Here is a 16965-nt window from a genome sequence, read left to right as displayed (position 1 = left end):
TCCTCTGGGAATTCTGGGCTGAACAGCATCTTGGCCTCCTTGGCAGTCAGTGGCATGGTCTTCCAAGGCAGCAAAACCAGAATGAGAGGTCAGGAGATCTTAATTTCCTTTTTTCCCCCAGTGGGTGTATTTTCAAATGCTGTGTAAATGCTTCAGATGTCACCAAGACTTGTGAGTCAGCGTGACACGGGCAGGACCTCACTGCCTGTGTGGGGTTAAGGTTCAGCAAAGTCTGGTGACAGATGATGGAGCCATGGGAGAGGAACTGCCCTGACTGGAGAGGTTTTCTGCATGCTGGTGACATGTGGCCACTGTTGGGTCTCTGCAGGGACCTGCCCAGGCTGACAAGGGGCTGTGGCTGATGCTTTAACTCCCCTCCAAGTGCAGAAGGGCAGCAGGCAGTTCAAATTCCCCCAGCTCAGCATCTGCAGCCTGGATTCCACTTGCAATCTTGAAAAAGCCTTATAAATTTTTTAGAGCAGCCCCAAACGCCTGCTGAGTCGGCCAATCAGCTCCAGTGGATTAAGAAAACTTACTTTAAATTATTAACAGCACACAGCCAGACACAAGGGTAGAGGTGGGAAGGGAGAAGTACTCATTCCTCATTCCAGTGGATGCCACAAGAGCAGTCAGCACCAGGCTGGGGTTTGGCAGAGGTGTCCATTCACACCTAAAGGATGGTCCCATCCCTGGGATTTCCCTTCTCCATCAGGAGCCCCACCAAGGCATCAGTGCCATGCTGTGCACAGGGTGTGCTGCATGAGGAGATGATGTCCCTTTTGGAAACTGGGTGCTGGTTCACATCCAGCCCCCACACACCTCCCTCTCCTTCCCTCCGCTTCCAGGCCCTTTGGGTTCTCTCCTCTTGAGGAGCTGATGCCCAGCTGTACAGCTGATGTTTTTTGACCTTCCTACAACCTCAATGAATTTTCCCTCCACCAGCTTTAAATTTCAGGAAATACAATCACATTTGCAAACTCTGGTCCCCGAAGAAATGGCAATAAGCACTTTGCATCTCCTGAGGCTATTCCTTTTGCTTTGGACGTGCTGCCTGCCTGCCAGGAGCAGGGACGAGGGTCTGGATTTCCTCGGTTTGGCCGCTGTTCCAGGAGGACTTTGTCCCTGTTTCCACGAGATGGCACCGATGAGGCTGCCATGGGAAGCAGCCACCGCTGCTGCAGGGAGGGCTGGGATGGAAAATGACTCCAAAACAATAAAAGTTGCCATGAAAAAAATGCCTCTAATCTCTGGCTTGTGGCGTCCTAGCACACCTGGCCATGGCAGGGGGGAATTGAAGGGGAATTTGGTATTTTAAAATTCATCTCACCACCACAGCTCTATCACCTGCTCCAACCTGGCGCTGGTGGTTCCAAAATTAGCTTGAGCTCGCTGCAAGGTTTGCCAAAACCCACCTGTGGTCCAGTTCAGGGGGCTGTTGGGTTGTTTATCATTTTGGTGGGACCCCAAAGTGGATCATGTCAAAGTAAGGGCATCACTGTTTGTGTGCCTGTGGGGCCAGGCAGTGGTTTGCACATGGTGGGTTGTTGATCCAATCCCAAAACACAGATCCACATGGATTCAAACCCAAGGTTTGGCTGGAGGCAGGTTGTGGCTTCATTGGTACTGTGTTGAGATGCCCAGAAATCAATAACATTTTTCTTTTGGGAACCTCATGCTTTGAAGTAGGTTTAAATAACAATATTTCTGTTAATTCTGTCTCACTAAAGATCCTGACCCAAACCTCCCAAAATGGGGGATGCTGCTGCTGCTGAGATCTCACTGCAGGCTCCATCTCTTCTTTCTGCTTCTGCAGATCACCTGGGGCACCAACCCACATTGAAATGAGGCTGAAAACTTGGCCCTGCTCTGAGCCATGAGCAAGTCTGAGTTAAATCCTCTGGGGTTTATATTTTTGCTGTTCTGCAGTTCCATCATTAATTACCTCACCACTTGTGCAGTGCTACCAGAGTCTCTTTCACAGCTCCCCTGGCATATTTCTATGGAAACCAAGCCGTGGTTTTGTCAGGCCTGTTTTTGCTTTTAAAATAACGAGAGAGGTGCAGACTTTGCTCCTGCTCTTCCCTGTCCCCCACCTGACCCCACGGTTGTCCCCACTCCTGCTGTGCCAGGGGCTGGCTTCCATGGGGCACAGGGAGCTGGAGGCTCCTGAGCAGCGTGGGAGGGATATTCCCACAGGAATTCCTGTTGCTGCTGCTTTGAAGGCTGCAGGAAGACCATGCACATGAGGATGTTCTCCTGCTTGGAAATACCCAGGAAGAGGCACAAGCTGTCTCAGGGAAAACATGCCCTGGGAGCTGGGAAAGGCAGGAGGAACTGGAAGATGAGATTAAACTGTCAGTGGGAAAACAGCCTTCCCCTGTGGCTGTGCTGTGCCTGCAGGGATCCCCAGATCCCCTTCCAATTTGTGGCATGCCAAGGACACGGCTCTTCAGAGAGCCCAGATACCACAAAGACCTTGGGAATCAAATTGATTTCTGGGGATGGAACTGGTGGATGTGGGGTGTGTGGGGAGGGGTGAGGAGTCTTGGTGGCCTGTGCAGTTTTGGGGATCTTGGCCCAGGGAGCCTGTCTGTGTCTGTGAGCTGCCAGATGCAGACATGGGATGGGGAGAGTTTTGGGGGAGCAGGCAGGGTGAGATCATGCAGAGCTGTCTGTAATTCAGCTGCATGTCAGCTCCTTGAGGCTCTGCCTGGGGACACTCAGCACTGCAGAGCATCAGATGTTAATTAGGATCATTAAGGGCTTTGTGACACAAGCAGGACTGATGATGCTGGTGCCTCTGGAACTCTCCTGGGAAGGGCCTCGCATGATGCTGCCCTTCACAGAGACCCTGTAGAGCCATCTGTTCCCAGCACTGTCTCCTCCTGAAGGCCGAGTCATGGGCACAGACAGGCTCAGGATGCTCCAGCACGCTGCTAATGCCTCCTTCAGGGAGGAAATGTCCCTTGGAAACATCCCTGGAATGATGTAGTGGAAGCACAACTCTCACACCGCCTCCCTTCCTTCTCCCTGCCCCACTGTACCACCTGCAGCTCCTCCTCACACTCTGTGCTCCCACTCAGGCCCCTCACAGCTCCTGGCTGGGGCTTTTTGGTCAATCCCAACCACTCAGCAACCACAACCCTTTGGACTGGGGCAGCAGCACTGGGTGGAGCTGGGGGAGCTGCACACCTTGCCTGGGGCTGCAAGATTGTGACAGGAGTCAAGACGCTGCCCTGGGTGAAGAACATGAGTTTTGGGGCTTCTTGTGAGAGCTGAGTCATGTCTGGGCTTCAGTCAGGAAGAAATGTTTCTGTTGTGTTGTTTGGAAAGGGCTGGGGATCCATCATGTGTGAGGCAGAGCAGCATGTGGGGAGAGAAGGCAGTCTCAGTCACAGCTCTCAAAATGATGAGAATGACAAAGACCCAAAGTGGTGTTACTCACCCTTACAGAGACATGGGGTGCCCTATTTCCCTTTCTTTCAGTGACATAACTGTAGGAGCTCAATTTAAGCCTATTTTGCATGAAAAAAATATAATAAGGACCGTGGAAAATTATTAGAAAATTAGAGGCTTGAGCTGGTTACGTAGAGCCTCAAAACTGCTGCAAGGGCTGTTACTGCTTCAGGCTGAGGGAATCACCCGGGGCAAGCTGGGGAAGGGCTGAGTGCTGGCTGACACCCTGAATATGGGCTCCTTCCTCCTTATTTCCATCCCAGCCCCTCCTGTGCCTATCCCCACCATCTACTCTAAGTGAGACTACACAACCCCCAGGCAACCCAGCCCCTCTCAGTAACAGATGCACACACACACAGCTCCACACCTTTTGGGTTGGTTGGTTTGGTTTGTTTTTGGTTTTTTTTTTTTTTTTAGGGGGGGAGAGGGGGGCTTCGTCTGGTTTTGTTTTGTTTTGTTTTCCACTGTGGATGTTGTACCAGTTTTATTGGTAAAATTAACATGAAGCCTCACAAACGCTGGAACATGCTTTTCCTTTTAAAGAATTTCCACTGGACCTTAATGGTGAGCATCCAGTCGTTGACATATAAACTCTTACAAGCTGATGTGCACACGTGCGCCCGGGGGAGTCGGTGGCAGCGTCCTGGTGTCAGGGATGGTTTCTGCGCGATGCACTGGGAGCCCACAATTCATTTGCCAGCCTTCTGGGCCTTCTGGGCAGACTTGGTGACTTTCCCAGCCCCACCACTCTTCTTCTCCACGTTCTTGATGACGCCCACGGCCACGGTCTGCCGCATGTCGCGGACAGCGAAGCGGCCTGAGGGACAGACAGAGGAGGAATGCCAGTGAGACACCGAGGCTGAGCTCTTTGGGAGGGTGCTGGTGGGATCTACACCTCCCTAATCATGGTGCCATGTGCTGTCCCTGCCCTTGGAGCAGGTTCCTGCAGGGACAAGCCCTGAGCTAGCAACCCTTGCTAGTCCTGATGGTCTCCTCTATTTAAATTACTGTTTTTTAAACTTAAACCCTATTTCTTCTATGCAAGCTCCCAGCACTGCTAAACTTGCAGATGTGCAACATCAGCCTGGTCTAGTTGAAGGTGTATCTGCCCATGGCAGGAGTGTGGAACAAGATGGCCTTTAATGTCATTTCCAGTACAAACTGTCCTAGAACTCAAGCATGGCACTTCCCTGCATTAAAAGGTGGCCTCCACTGAGGAAATTCCTTCCTTCTTCTCCTGACCAGTTGTTTTAGGGCAGAGAGGAGGAAATGTTCCTGTGTTCAGAAACTATCACGGCTTACTAACCATAAAGGAAAGGTCTTATTGCTCCCAGAGGGAAAACCCATCCTTTGGCAACCCAGCTCAGCAGCACATGGGGGAGCAAAAAACCATCCTCAGCTCCCTCCCCACCTAGCTGAGAGAAGCTCAGCATGTCTGGTGTGAGCTCTGCACCCACAGAGCCCTCATGCTCCTCCACAGGAGACCTCCAAAGCGCCATTCCCTTACCAAGGGGTGGGTACTGGGAGAAGCTCTCCACACACATGGGCTTGCCAGGGATCATCTCCACGATGGCTGCATCACCCGACTTCAGGGACTTGGGGTTGTCCTCCAGCTTCTTGCCGGAGCGCCGGTCGATCTTCTCCTTCAGCTCGGCGAACTTGCAGGCGATATGTGCGGTGTGGCAGTCGATGACGGGCGAGTAGCCAGCGCTGATCTGGCCAGGGTGGTTCAGGATGATCACCTGGGGGACAGAGCAGTGTCATGGCAAGGCTGGCAGCTGGGGGATGGTGGCAAGCCAGGCATGGTGGCACCAACAAGCCCCGCTCACCTGAGACGTGAACTGGGCTGCCTCCTGCGGCGGGTCGGACTTGCTGTCCCCGCAGACGTTGCCGCGGCGGATGTCCTTCACCGAGACGTTCTTCACGTTGAAGCCGACGTTGTCGCCAGGCAGAGCCTCGCTCAGGGCCTCGTGGTGCATCTCCACGGATTTCACCTCAGTGGTGATGTTCACAGGGGCAAAGGTGACCACCATGCCAGGCCGCAGGATGCCGGTCTCCACTCGGCCCACGGGAACTGTGCCAATCCCTGCAGAGACAGGGACAGAGTGCAGCAAAATTCAATCTGCTTGGTATATCCCTGGGCCAGAACCTGGATTCAGCAAAAGGAAGATTTCTACACTGGTTTTCATTCAAAGGACATGTTTTCTCCTTGTCCAAAACCCCCAAGTTTTCAGCAGACCAACACTGGGATCTTGAAAATCACTATGAGTCCATCCTTCCTACTAAGAGTTTTTTTAAAAAAGAAGTAACCCATAGTCAGAAAGTCCACAGCAATCTGCATGTCCCAAAAGTTCTTCTCCTGGAGCAGCTGTGGCATCTCCTGAATGGAGGACTGGGACATCCCAGTACGTGTGCAACAACACTGTCTGCATGCCTGATGGCCACACCACCAGCTGTGACAGAAAATGAGGCTGGTTCATTAAATGACTGGGACATTTTGCACCCTGTGTCACCAGGAGACATTGGGAAAATTCCCCTTTGGAGGCATGCGAAGAATAATTGAGAGAAACAACACTGAAAAGAGATTGAATAGGTTGGCTGGACCCATCTGCTCCTCCACATCCACCCTGCTGCCTCCACCTCCCTTCTTCCCACAGTGTCTCTCCTCCCCAAGACTTGTCTCCCAGTAAAACCAGGTCCCTTTGCCCCATCTGAGCTAGGGGAGGACACAGACCTGCTCACCGCTTTTCACATCCACTGCAAACAACAGCAGCCTGCATTAAAAACCCAGCTAAAATCCCACGTTCGACCCCTGCGGTGCATGTGTCCTTGGAAAAGGGTGGGAAAGAGCTGGAAAAGTCTGTGCCCGCCTGATCCAGCAGCCAGGGAGTCAGCAGTGCTCTCCACTTATGCCAGCAGGTCAGAGAGCTCACAGAGGGGTATTTATAGCTGAGCAAAGTGTCCCCATCACCTCTGCAGGGGGAAGGGGACACGTGTCAGCCACAGTGCTCCCCGCATGGCTGGCACAGCTTGGCAGGAGGAGGTGCCAGTGATGGACACCAGCATTTGGGAAGCTTGGGCAGGTCACAGCCAAGCTGCCATGCACCAGCTTCAGTGGCCCTCCCTGCTGGTCTTGTCTCTCACCTGAGTCACAGAATGTTTTTGCTGCCTCCAACTTGCCTGGCCAGCCAGGACCTCTGGGACACACAAATTTGCAGCCATTTTGGCATCATGTGTTCCCTGGGGAGAGCTCACAAAGCTGCTGCTCCTCTCTGGTCCCTGGGCACCTTTGGTATGTCCACCTTCACCCCAGACAGCCCAAGCTCAAATAGGGGTTTTGCCCTGGAGCTACCACCCTTTTCTCCAATATCATCTCTGGTTTGAAAAGTCACATCCCATACAGTTTCCCAACACCTGGAAATGTCATTCCCAAATCTCTGTAGAATGAAAACTCCAGTTAAGGCAGAGGAGTGGCAAGGCTCACCTCCAATCTTGTAGACATCCTGGAGGGGCAGGCGCAGGGGTTTGTCTGTGGGGCGGGTTGGGGGCAGGATGGTGTCCAGGGCCTCCAACAGGGACACCCCACTGGCGTTGCCTTCTTTGCGCTCCACCTTCCAGCCTTTGAACCAAGGCATCTGGGAAGAGAGCAACAACAGAGAACCATAGAATCACAGGATATTTGAATTGGATGGGACCTTAAAGACCATCTTGTCCCACCCCTCTGCCATGGGCAAGAACAGCTTCCATGAGACCAGATTGCTCCAGGGCCCATCCAACCTGGCCTTCAACACTTCCAACATGGCCTGAGTGTGCCTGTCCTCAGCACCACGAGGTAAACCCAGAGAGCTGTCCCACCAGGACAACATCCATAAAGCCAGTTCTGCCAAGTCCTGGTTTACCAGGGCGCTGGGGAGCTCCTTCCACTCCACCATCCCTGCAGGTTTATCTGCTCCCATTTGCTCAATCTCTCTCTCTCTTCTAGAAACAAAAAACACATCCATTAACAGGAGAAAAAGGATGGAAGTGGTTAAGGCCAGCAAACTCACAGCCCCCACTTCCAACACCAACCCCTGGGCACTGCACCAGCTGCCTGGATCCTGCCTTCCAGGAATGCTGCCTCCAGCTCAGGGACCACAGGGTCTGCAGCCAAGTACCAGCTACAAAGTGCTCAGCCTTCAGTCCTGGGGTCCAAGCTTCTCCAAGGCGAGTCCCAGAGAGATGCTTCTCCCCACTCTCTCCTGCTATCATCCCTCCAGGGCCTCTAAACTCTGGCTTGGGAGGGTGCTGCAAACCCAGCTGCCAAGAGACAGGATTGCTGTTCACAGATGTTCCCTTCTCCTGCCTTAAAGTGGGGTTTGAAACTAAAAACTGCCCAGAAATCAGGAAGAAAGGGGCGGAAATGTGCTCAGATACCATGGTTAAATGCAGGGAACTGCAGTGCTTTATTGGGGTGATGCTGCACATCTGGAAACTGTAGCAACAGCTGGAGCTTGCTGGAAAGAAAACTTTAGTCTTGGGTCTGAGGCAACCCTCACACAACACGCAGAGTTCAGAGTCTGCAAGGCCATTCCCCTGCCTCTGCACAGAGAGGGTTAGACACTATTTTCCCATTTTAATGTCAAATGTTTTCTGTGTGTCCCAAATCCATCACATATTTTGTGGATTTTGTGGCTTTTTTCCCTTAGCACCAGTGGCACAGCGCAGTGGGCATGGAGAGCTGGGGTGAAGCAAGACCCTCAAACTGCCCCCAGCTTCACAGCCATCCCTGCAGGATGTGGCTATGCCAAGTCTGGTTTCCTATCCTGCAGTCTGCACCAGCTTTGGGAAGGAGAGAGGGAAAGACAGGATGCAGCCAGGGAGCTCAGCTTGCATCCAAAGCATTCAGGTCAGCCCCTCCAGAGGGTCACGTCTGACACCGCTGGTCTTTCTTGGTGGCAGTGGCAGGAGGAGCCTGGGGACACTTTTGCAGTGGGTTCTTCCCAGGGCACTGCAGCTCTCGCTGTGCAGCCAGACCCAGAGCCAGGCACAGCTTGGCAAAATGAGAACTGCACCCAGGCAGTGAGGGAGCCTCGTGCTGTGTGCAGGATGACTCAGAGCTTCCCCCACTCTGCTGTTGCATGGCCCAAACGCCAGGCAGGGACCTGTGCCAGCAGCTGCCTGGTGGCCACCTGCCCACAGGCTCTGCTCTTGAGGATGGTGGCCACCAAGTGCCCACAGCTCCCATCCATCTGCCCCACACAGCTCTGGCACACAGGAAAATAACAACCTCTGCCCATGTCCCTCTCTCCAGGGGACTTCTGAGAGGCCAAGAATCAGGAAAAGATGAACTTAGACACCTTCTGGGAGCAAATCTCTAAAAAACCTCAGCATGGCCTCAGGGCAAAAGGCATCTGCAGAACCTGGTTTGTGCTGCCTCCTATGGCCACCCAAATAAAACCTCTGTCATGTATTCCCCAAATCTGCTCCCCAAAGAGTAATTCCTACTCCACCACTCCTATGGCCAAAGCAGGATCTGACCAAATCCTGAAGGCAGACAGGCTCCAGCTCCCCAAAATAACAGCTGAGCTCCAGCTCTTTAACACTCAAAGTTTATTTCACTGAGCAGTTGCCTTTCCCTGATTTTTCCCAGCCCATGAGCACCTCAACACCCCCACGCACACACCCCAGTGTTGAAGTTGCAGCCCCAGGCAACCACACCAGAGACTGGGAGTGTTTGGGTTGCAGCATCCCATGGGGTGAAAATCTCCCCTACCACAAGGAATGGCCCCATTCTGCCAGCTGAAGCATCACAGAACTGCTTCACAGAACACCCCACTTCCCAAAAAGCTCTCAAATGCAAAACTTTGATGGAAGCACAGCCCAGCTGTCATTTTTTTCAGTTGGCCTTGGGATTCTGTGCAACAGGGCTGTGGGCTGGAGTCTCCCACACAGAGCCAGTTCCAGCCTGATGTACCACCACACCCCCCTTGCTCAGAGGCAACAGGAGCTGCAGGGACATCATGGCTCTAATCCCCACTTTCTGATAAGTCCCCTGACAGACAGACAAGTCACTTGACTGCCTTGTGCTTCAGTGAAACCTGTCCAGAAATTACAAGTGAAAATAATCAGAGCTTTTTCAGGCGAGGAAAGAGAGAAGAGACATCTACACCAGGTTCCTGCTTAGACTTTCCCAGAGATGGTGCAATATGAGGAGGAGAAGTCTGTCCCTAAACCCTGTCCAGAAGAGCTCATGCTCTTCCAGACCAGGCCAGGTTTTCTTCCCAATTCCCTAGGAGCCAGCTGGTTCCTTGGGACAAAGGAGAGAGTTGTTTCATCCCCTGCCTTCTCTCAGGCAGCACATGGCACTGGGAACCTGCCCTGAGACCCCTCTGGAGGAAGAGGGTCACAAAACCCCTCCTGCTCTGTGCCTCCCCTCTGCTGCCTATTTATAGGAGAATTGTTCAGGATCATCTTCCCAGCCCAGCAGCTGCTGACATTTGGAGCCTGCCTGATTTCAGGCACTCAGGAACCACGGGGCTAGGTTTGGCATGGCCGTGGCTGACCTTTATCCCAGCTCTGCTCCTCAGGGAACAGGAATCTCCCAAGCACCCCAATAATTCCTTCCTTCCAAGCCATCCCAAGTGAGCTGCCTTTCCTGTGCAGTGCAGGAGCTGTGTTTCCTGACTGTGTGAGTTTGCATTGCAGCACTCCCCTTCCTCAGGCCTGTGATCCCTGACCTCCCTCAGTTGCTGCTGGATTCATGGATTGCCTCACTCATCACAGAGCCCTGCCCTCATCCACGGGTGATGTACTGAAGTCCCCCAAGCATCAAATTTCCCATTGGTTTCACAAGAGATTCCTGGGGTATCTGATCTGAGCAACTTGCTCAAGGTCACACAGAAGTCACCAGGAGAGCAAGGAGCTTCTGCTGGCCAGAGCTTTCCAGCCCATCATTTCTTTAAAAGACTAACCCTGAGGTAGCTTTTTCTCCAACAAAAGCAGTGTCAGAATAGTTGTGGGCAGCCTGTCTGCCAAAAACCTCCATCCTTCTTAAGCTGGTGTATGAAATGATGGCATGGGCCCGCCCAGAGCACCCTGCCTTTGTCTCCCCACCATCCCCATCACAGAGGGAGTCAAAACCAACTGGAAAAGGAGCAGCCTCAAAGGGATGCTCTAGGGAACTGTGGTTTTGGCATGGGAAACCTGGTACTTCCTGGAGAAAACGTCACCTGTAGGAGTGAGATCCCAGCACTGGAAGAGGAGGTTTGTCACTGCAGTGACACAGTGCATCGATAGGAAAGGGGACTGAGACCCAGCTGCACTGTGGGAGCTGCTCCAAGCCTGACCCCAGATTGTGTTATTTCCCTCAGAAAACAATGCCCTAAAAGCACACCAGCTTCTGCTGCTGAGAGTGACAATTGCTGCTCTAATGTCACCATGAGTTCTGACAAGGCAAAAACTTCAAATCCCAGCCCAGAAGCAAAGCCAGACAGATCATCTCCTGAAGATGCTCATGTTTAGCTGCTGGGGTGCCTGGCCTGGGCACAGCACCCAAGAACAGTGAGCCCATCCATCCTGCCCAGGGCCAAGCAGAACTCCATGACACATCACCTGCTGCCAGCACAGACCTTTGTGCACAACGGGTGCACAAAATGCTTGGAGAGCACCGAGCTCATCTTCAGCCCGGGTCAGGATCCTCAGGGTGGGGGGAGAAGTGTAACACAAGGCTCACTTACATTGGGAGAGGGCTCCAGCATGTTGTCTCCATGCCAGCCTGAGATGGGCACGAAGGGAACTGTGGCTGGGTTGTAGCCAATCTTCTTGATGTAGGCGCTGACCTCCTTGACGATCTCATCGTAGCGCTTCTCGCTGTAGGGGGGCTCTGTGGAATCCATCTTGTTGATGCCCACAATGAGCTGCTTCACCCCCAGGGTGTAAGCCAGCAGGGCATGCTCACGGGTCTGCCCGTTCTTGGAGATGCCAGCTTCAAATTCACCCACACCAGCAGCCACGATCAGGACAGCACAGTCAGCCTGGGGGGAGAGAGCAAGTGAATTGCTGCAGCCCTGGTGACACCCCAAGGGCTTTGAGGGATTTACAGATGACTCCCTGCCTGATTAGCTGCTGATCTGCCTTGAAACTGACCCAGCTGTGCTATTTCAGACTTGCCAACCCCACACGGTTCTGCATTCTGGGTGGGAAACCAGTGTGGATCCCTCCTGTATGCAGGACTCTGACCAGGACCTCATCTGGATCATCTACAGACAAGGTTTTATCTAAAACCCTGCTGAAGTCTTGCAAAAAACCTCCCTGGGTGATGGGTGTGACTCCAGCCATGGAAAGTGTTCCCTAGATTTGCTTTTGTACCAAAACACACGGCAGAAGCTCCCCAGGTTTGGCAGTAAGCCATGCCCAGTCCAACTGGTACCTCAATGGAAATCTCACTGGGCATGCAGTGGGGTTAACTCAGCACCCATCAGTCACAGGGAGATGCAGGAATGTCCCACAAAGCAATGAGGGGAAAACACCCTACTCAGGAAGGGTAGGCCATTGGGTTTGGCAATATAATGTGGGACAAAGACAGCTGTTTTGAGGAAAAGGAAGGAGAAAATATCTGTGGAGCCTGCTTTATCCAATAAAACCCAGTGTATTGTTGGAAGTTTCTTGTATATCTCATCTGTCTGAGGCTAAAATGGAGATGCCCTCATACAAAAGCCTGTAGTTTGCAGCATCCCAGCTCCCAGGCAGACCTCACTCATCCCACCTTATCATGTGGGTGGAAATGGGATGGAGAAACCACCTCTTTGTGCCCAAAGACACCCTTTCTGCCAGACAGCCAGGGAGCTGCAGGACCATGGCGTGCTGGGTCCCCTGGTGCCACCCAGTCTCTTGGCTGGACCCTGCTGAACACTCCTCCCTGTCTGCTCTCTCAACTCCCCACCTCCAAAAGGACTCCAACAGCACCTGCATGACCCTGAGCTTGTGAAGAACCCCAGCCTCCCCCCTCCCATCCCCTGGGCCCCATCCCTCACCTGGGAGGTGCCGGTGATCATGTTCTTGATGAAGTCCCTGTGGCCAGGGGCGTCGATGATGGTGATGTAGTACTTGGTGGTCTCAAACTTCCACAGAGAGATGTCGATGGTGATGCCACGCTCGCGCTCAGCCTTCAGCTTGTCCAGCACCCAGGCGTATTTGAAGGACCCCTTCCCCATCTGGCCAACACAGAGGCAAGAACTAGTGAGAAACCCGAGCCCACAGCACTGGCGGTGGCCTCCCACCCTCCAGGGCACTTCCCAAGCTCACACAGGGTCACACTGCAAGCATTTAAATGTAAAATTTCCCTAAATTCAGGATCTATTGGTGGTCTATTTACTAAAAAATGCAGGTGAAAGGAGATATTGTTCTCAACATGTTCCTCAACAGGATGCAGGAGAGGCTGGGAGAAGAGCCATGAAGTGAATTTGCGAGTGGGGCTGGGTGGGCAGGACGTGGAGGCAGCAGGCCATGAGGTCTCCTCCATGAAACACCATGGTTCTGCACTGCTGCTGGGAAATCCTGTACAGAAACATGGAAAGCTGCTTCTTGTCACACTAAATGTCTCTGAGAGGATATTTATATACTTATCCCATTTCCTAATGCTAATGGAGTTATTGAAAAATGTCTGTTGATGAGATTTATTTTATTTCCCATGGTTTCAAAGAGATGCACACACAGAGACGTGGTCTAGTGGTAGGTTTGCCAGTGCTGGTTGGACTCAATGATCTTAGAGGGCTTTTCCAACCTAAATGATTCTCTGATTCTGTGATTTTAATCCATGACTCAGACCTGTGAGGCAGCTGGGTAGTGGGAAAGGGCATTGCTACATGAGTGAGCCCAAAACTGGCAGGGGTGGAACGGGTTAAAACAAAATGAAATGAGAGATGGTTGCTACGAGCAGACTAGAAACGTGATTGATTTTTGCCACAGAGTGTGCAAATTCACAGGAAAAGCTACTGTGAGCTGCAGCCAGACCAACTGTCGTTGCCAAATGGCCAAAATCTCAGCCAACATTGTAATGCAGGAAATCACGCTGGGGGAGATTAGCTCCAGTAAATCCTTCTGCCCTGTGATAAAGCACATTCCCTGGTAAAACCACGGTGGCACTTCTGGGAGTCCACCTCCTTTGGGCTGGAGCCCTTTGACGTCACTGCACCAGGGAGAGCTGGATTTCCCTCCAGTGTGGAGGTCATGCTCCCAGCCTGAGCTGGGATCCTGCCATGGTGGAGATGGGGCAGGAGAAGCCCACCCTTGCTGACCACACTGTGAGCTGGGGCAATCAGGGGAGCTTGGCCAAAGCAAGGGGTTAAAATGGGCTGCAGCCATCAACTCTTGGCCTCAGATACAAGGAGGTTTTAAGGTAGAGAAAGGAATTTAGGTCATTTGCAGATGATTTATTGGTCTCCTATGGTTACACAAGATCAGAGCTGTGATATCCTGCTTCCTTCCTTCCTTCCATCCATCCATCCATCCATCCATCCACCCCTCTGTTCCCTGCAATCACAGTTTCTCCTGGCCCATTATCAATCATGGGTCAGAGGGAAGCACTTCCCGATGGCAGGTACTGAACACTCCAGTGATGAGGCCCCCCCCAGGAAAGAGAACACAGCATCCCATCCAAACCTGCCCTGCCTACACCCTGCCTGGGGGCTGGTCTGCTGGTCTGCTCCATCTCCCACACTCCAGCCCTGCTCCCAGCCAGCACCAGGAATTAATGGTGACAGCCTGTTTCATAACAGCTGAGTGCTGCGATGACTTTGCAGCTTGCTCCGGAGGATTAAGGGCAAAATCCTAAAGCCAGGGGCAAGATTTCCCCTCCTCAGAGGGGAGGCCAGGTCGAGGAGGTGATGCCCCATCTCCACTGGGAAGCTGTGAGCTCTCACTGCCATGGAAAAATCCAGAATCAGGTCTCTGCTCCTGAGTATCTTCCTGACACTGGATTTAGCACAGGAGTAGAGGAAGAGTTTAGAGGTTTTCAGAATCACAAAATGGTTTGGGGTGGAAAAGACCTCAAAGATCATCTCATTCCAACCCCTCTCCTGTGGACAGAGGCACCTTGTACTAGACCAGGTTGCTCCAAATTCCATCCAGCTTGGCCTTGAACGCTTCCAGGGATGGGGCCAGTTTAACCCTTTCCAGCACTCACATCAAACTCCCCTTTCCCAGGGAGCAGGGAGGAGTCATCAGAGTGCACTCATTTACTGCTGGAAATGGAGACACAGCAGGGAATGGTGCATTTGTGCATTGCATTAATAATGGACTCTTCTCGGGCAGGAGGTCAGTCAGCACGTCCCACAGCCTCTCCCCCACCAGCAGCCTACTCCTTCCCTTCAGGATGGGGAAACTGAGGCACAGAGCAGCCCCCTGGCTCTCCCATGGCAGTTGAGTGGGAATCAGCACCTTCTTGCCATCAGCCATGACCACACACACAACCAGCTGCTCATCACGTGTGAGACCCCCCCAGAGCTCGCCATCACACGTAACGTGAAGACAAATGAGATCCTTTATTTAGCAAACAGTTTCCCTCCTTTCACGGGGTGTATTCAGTTACCCAGGGCTGGTGTTGAAAAACCCAGGGTATTATCTAGCTCTGCACAATACCTTCCCTGTTCAGGGCCAGAAATAGCCTGAATTTCCCTCATCGAACCCCAGTGGAGGCACAGCTTTCTATTCGGAGGCCACAGATACTGATTATTTTATTTTTTTTTAAAACAGAACAACTCTTCTTTCAGAGATACTGTTACCTCTGCCCTTGAATCAAAAGGGGGAAAAAAGAGAGAAATCCTCGCTCTCTTCTCTTAAATAAAATAACAGACCCTGGGGTTTTTTTGTTGGCCTTTTGGGTGCACGCAGGCCTCCATTTCCTGTGAATGCCACCTAATGGAAGCAAACCCTTCCCCAGCCCTGCATCAGAAAATGGAGTCTGTAAGCTCAGTCAATAGGCTATTAATAGCAGCCTCCGGTGCCCGCGGATCCTGGCAAGGCAGTGAAAGTGCCTGTTCAATTAAAATCACTGCAATCACATCGACGAGAACCTCCCCATGCCTTAGCAGATCCTATAGATAAAGGGGGGGAATAGGTGGGAGGATATCAGCAATCATTTTAAACCAGGGGAGAGGGATCATTCTGTATGAAGGAAGAGGCTCTTTGGCTTAAAGATGCAAAAAAAAAGGCTGAAAGTGAGGCAGAAAAATAAGGGATTTAGCTCAGATGCTATCGGCAAATGAAAAAGGTTAAGACAGACAGAAAAATGTGAAATCAAAAGTGGCAGCTCTGTAAATCTGTAAATCTCTTTTTTCTTTTTTTTTTTTTTTTTTTGTCAGTGAAATGTGAGATCCTGACCAGAAAAAAAAATTTCTAAAAAAAAGGAGGGATATCTGCATTCCTAGAGCGATGACGACAAGCCATCTTCTGAGTGACAGGAGCTGCCCTATGGGTAACACAGCCAGGCTGTTCCTGGCTCACCCACCTCTCTAGAATTTACCATCATTAATTTCTCAGCACTCCAAATTGACATTTTTCTTTCCAAGACTGTTTTTTCCTCTTTAATCTTGGGGTTTGCCACATTATAGGTATCAGGTGGTGCTTTGCTGTGTGACAGCTTCTAAATGCATGCATGATAAAATTGTTATAAAATGCCACCATTGCAAGGGTCAAACAAAAGAATTTAACTTCAATGCTTGGATTTCCAGCCAGTTTTCTGTATCATAGGCTGCCAGTCACACTGCACACCAGACTACCTGCCTGAGGAAAACGGGAATGAGGTTTTTCAACTGGATCAAATGAGTGGTCCAGCTGATGCTGCACCTTGTCCCCAGCAGGCACTGGAAACTGATGCTTCAGAGTGAAATTCAGGCAGCCCTGACCCATGCAGGGAGGGATTATCTGGTTTTCCCCCTCACACACCATATTTAGAAGGAATTTCATGCCTTGAAGCGCCATGGTTTGTGGCTTTTCCAGAATCCTAGTGATTACTGCTGGTTCCCTGACCCATCTTGCAGACCTCGCCGTGCCTCTGCCCTCATTAACAGCCGGCAGCAGGGAGTCCCCCAGCTCCGGAAAAGAGGGTGGCCAGCGCCCAAATGGCCTATTTTCCCAAGGCCAGAGAAGTCGGGAGGACCCAGGGGCGCAGAGGGAGAAAAATAGATGGGAACAAAGGGAGAAATGGAATGTAAGAGAAGGGCAGCACCAGCAAAAGGGGAATATTGCCTGCGGGATCAGCGTGGAGCATCCCCGCGGGTGGGAATGCGGGGTGGGGGCAGGCTGAGGGGCGGGCTCCTCACCTCGGCAGCCTCCTTCTCAAATTTCTCAATGGTCCGTTTGTCGATGCCCCCGCATTTGTAGATGAGGTGCCCGGTGGTGGTGGATTTCCCAGAGTCCACATGCCCGATGACGACGATGTTGATGTGCGTCTTCTCCTTCCCCATGCTGCTGGGCTACGCGGGGCTGGCCGGGGCGGGCGGCGCTGGGGAGGGCGGTGGGAACGCAGCTGCC

At 52.1% G+C, this 16965-nt stretch overlaps 1 protein-coding gene across 1 annotated transcript; it reads right to left on the bottom strand.

Annotated features, from left to right (window-relative positions):
- Positions 1–3925: 3925 nt before the first annotated feature.
- On the bottom strand, positions 3926–16965 carry EEF1A2 (eukaryotic translation elongation factor 1 alpha 2). The gene is made up of 7 exons (XM_059862706.1): positions 16755–16965; positions 12468–12647; positions 11172–11468; positions 6941–7091; positions 5286–5542; positions 4964–5198; positions 3926–4273 (listed from the first exon to the last, which is right to left on the bottom strand). Exons 1-7 carry the CDS (start codon positions 16896–16898, stop codon positions 4146–4148), a joined length of 1392 nt encoding a protein of 463 aa, XP_059718689.1. The 5' UTR covers positions 16899–16965; the 3' UTR covers positions 3926–4145.

This window comes from Haemorhous mexicanus, chromosome 18 (genome assembly GCF_027477595.1).
Source record: "Haemorhous mexicanus isolate bHaeMex1 chromosome 18, bHaeMex1.pri, whole genome shotgun sequence".
NCBI classification, from domain to species: Eukaryota; Metazoa; Chordata; class Aves; order Passeriformes; family Fringillidae; genus Haemorhous; species Haemorhous mexicanus.
Note: the sequence above shows the minus strand (reverse complement) of the source record. Positions and strands in the feature narration are given on the sequence as shown.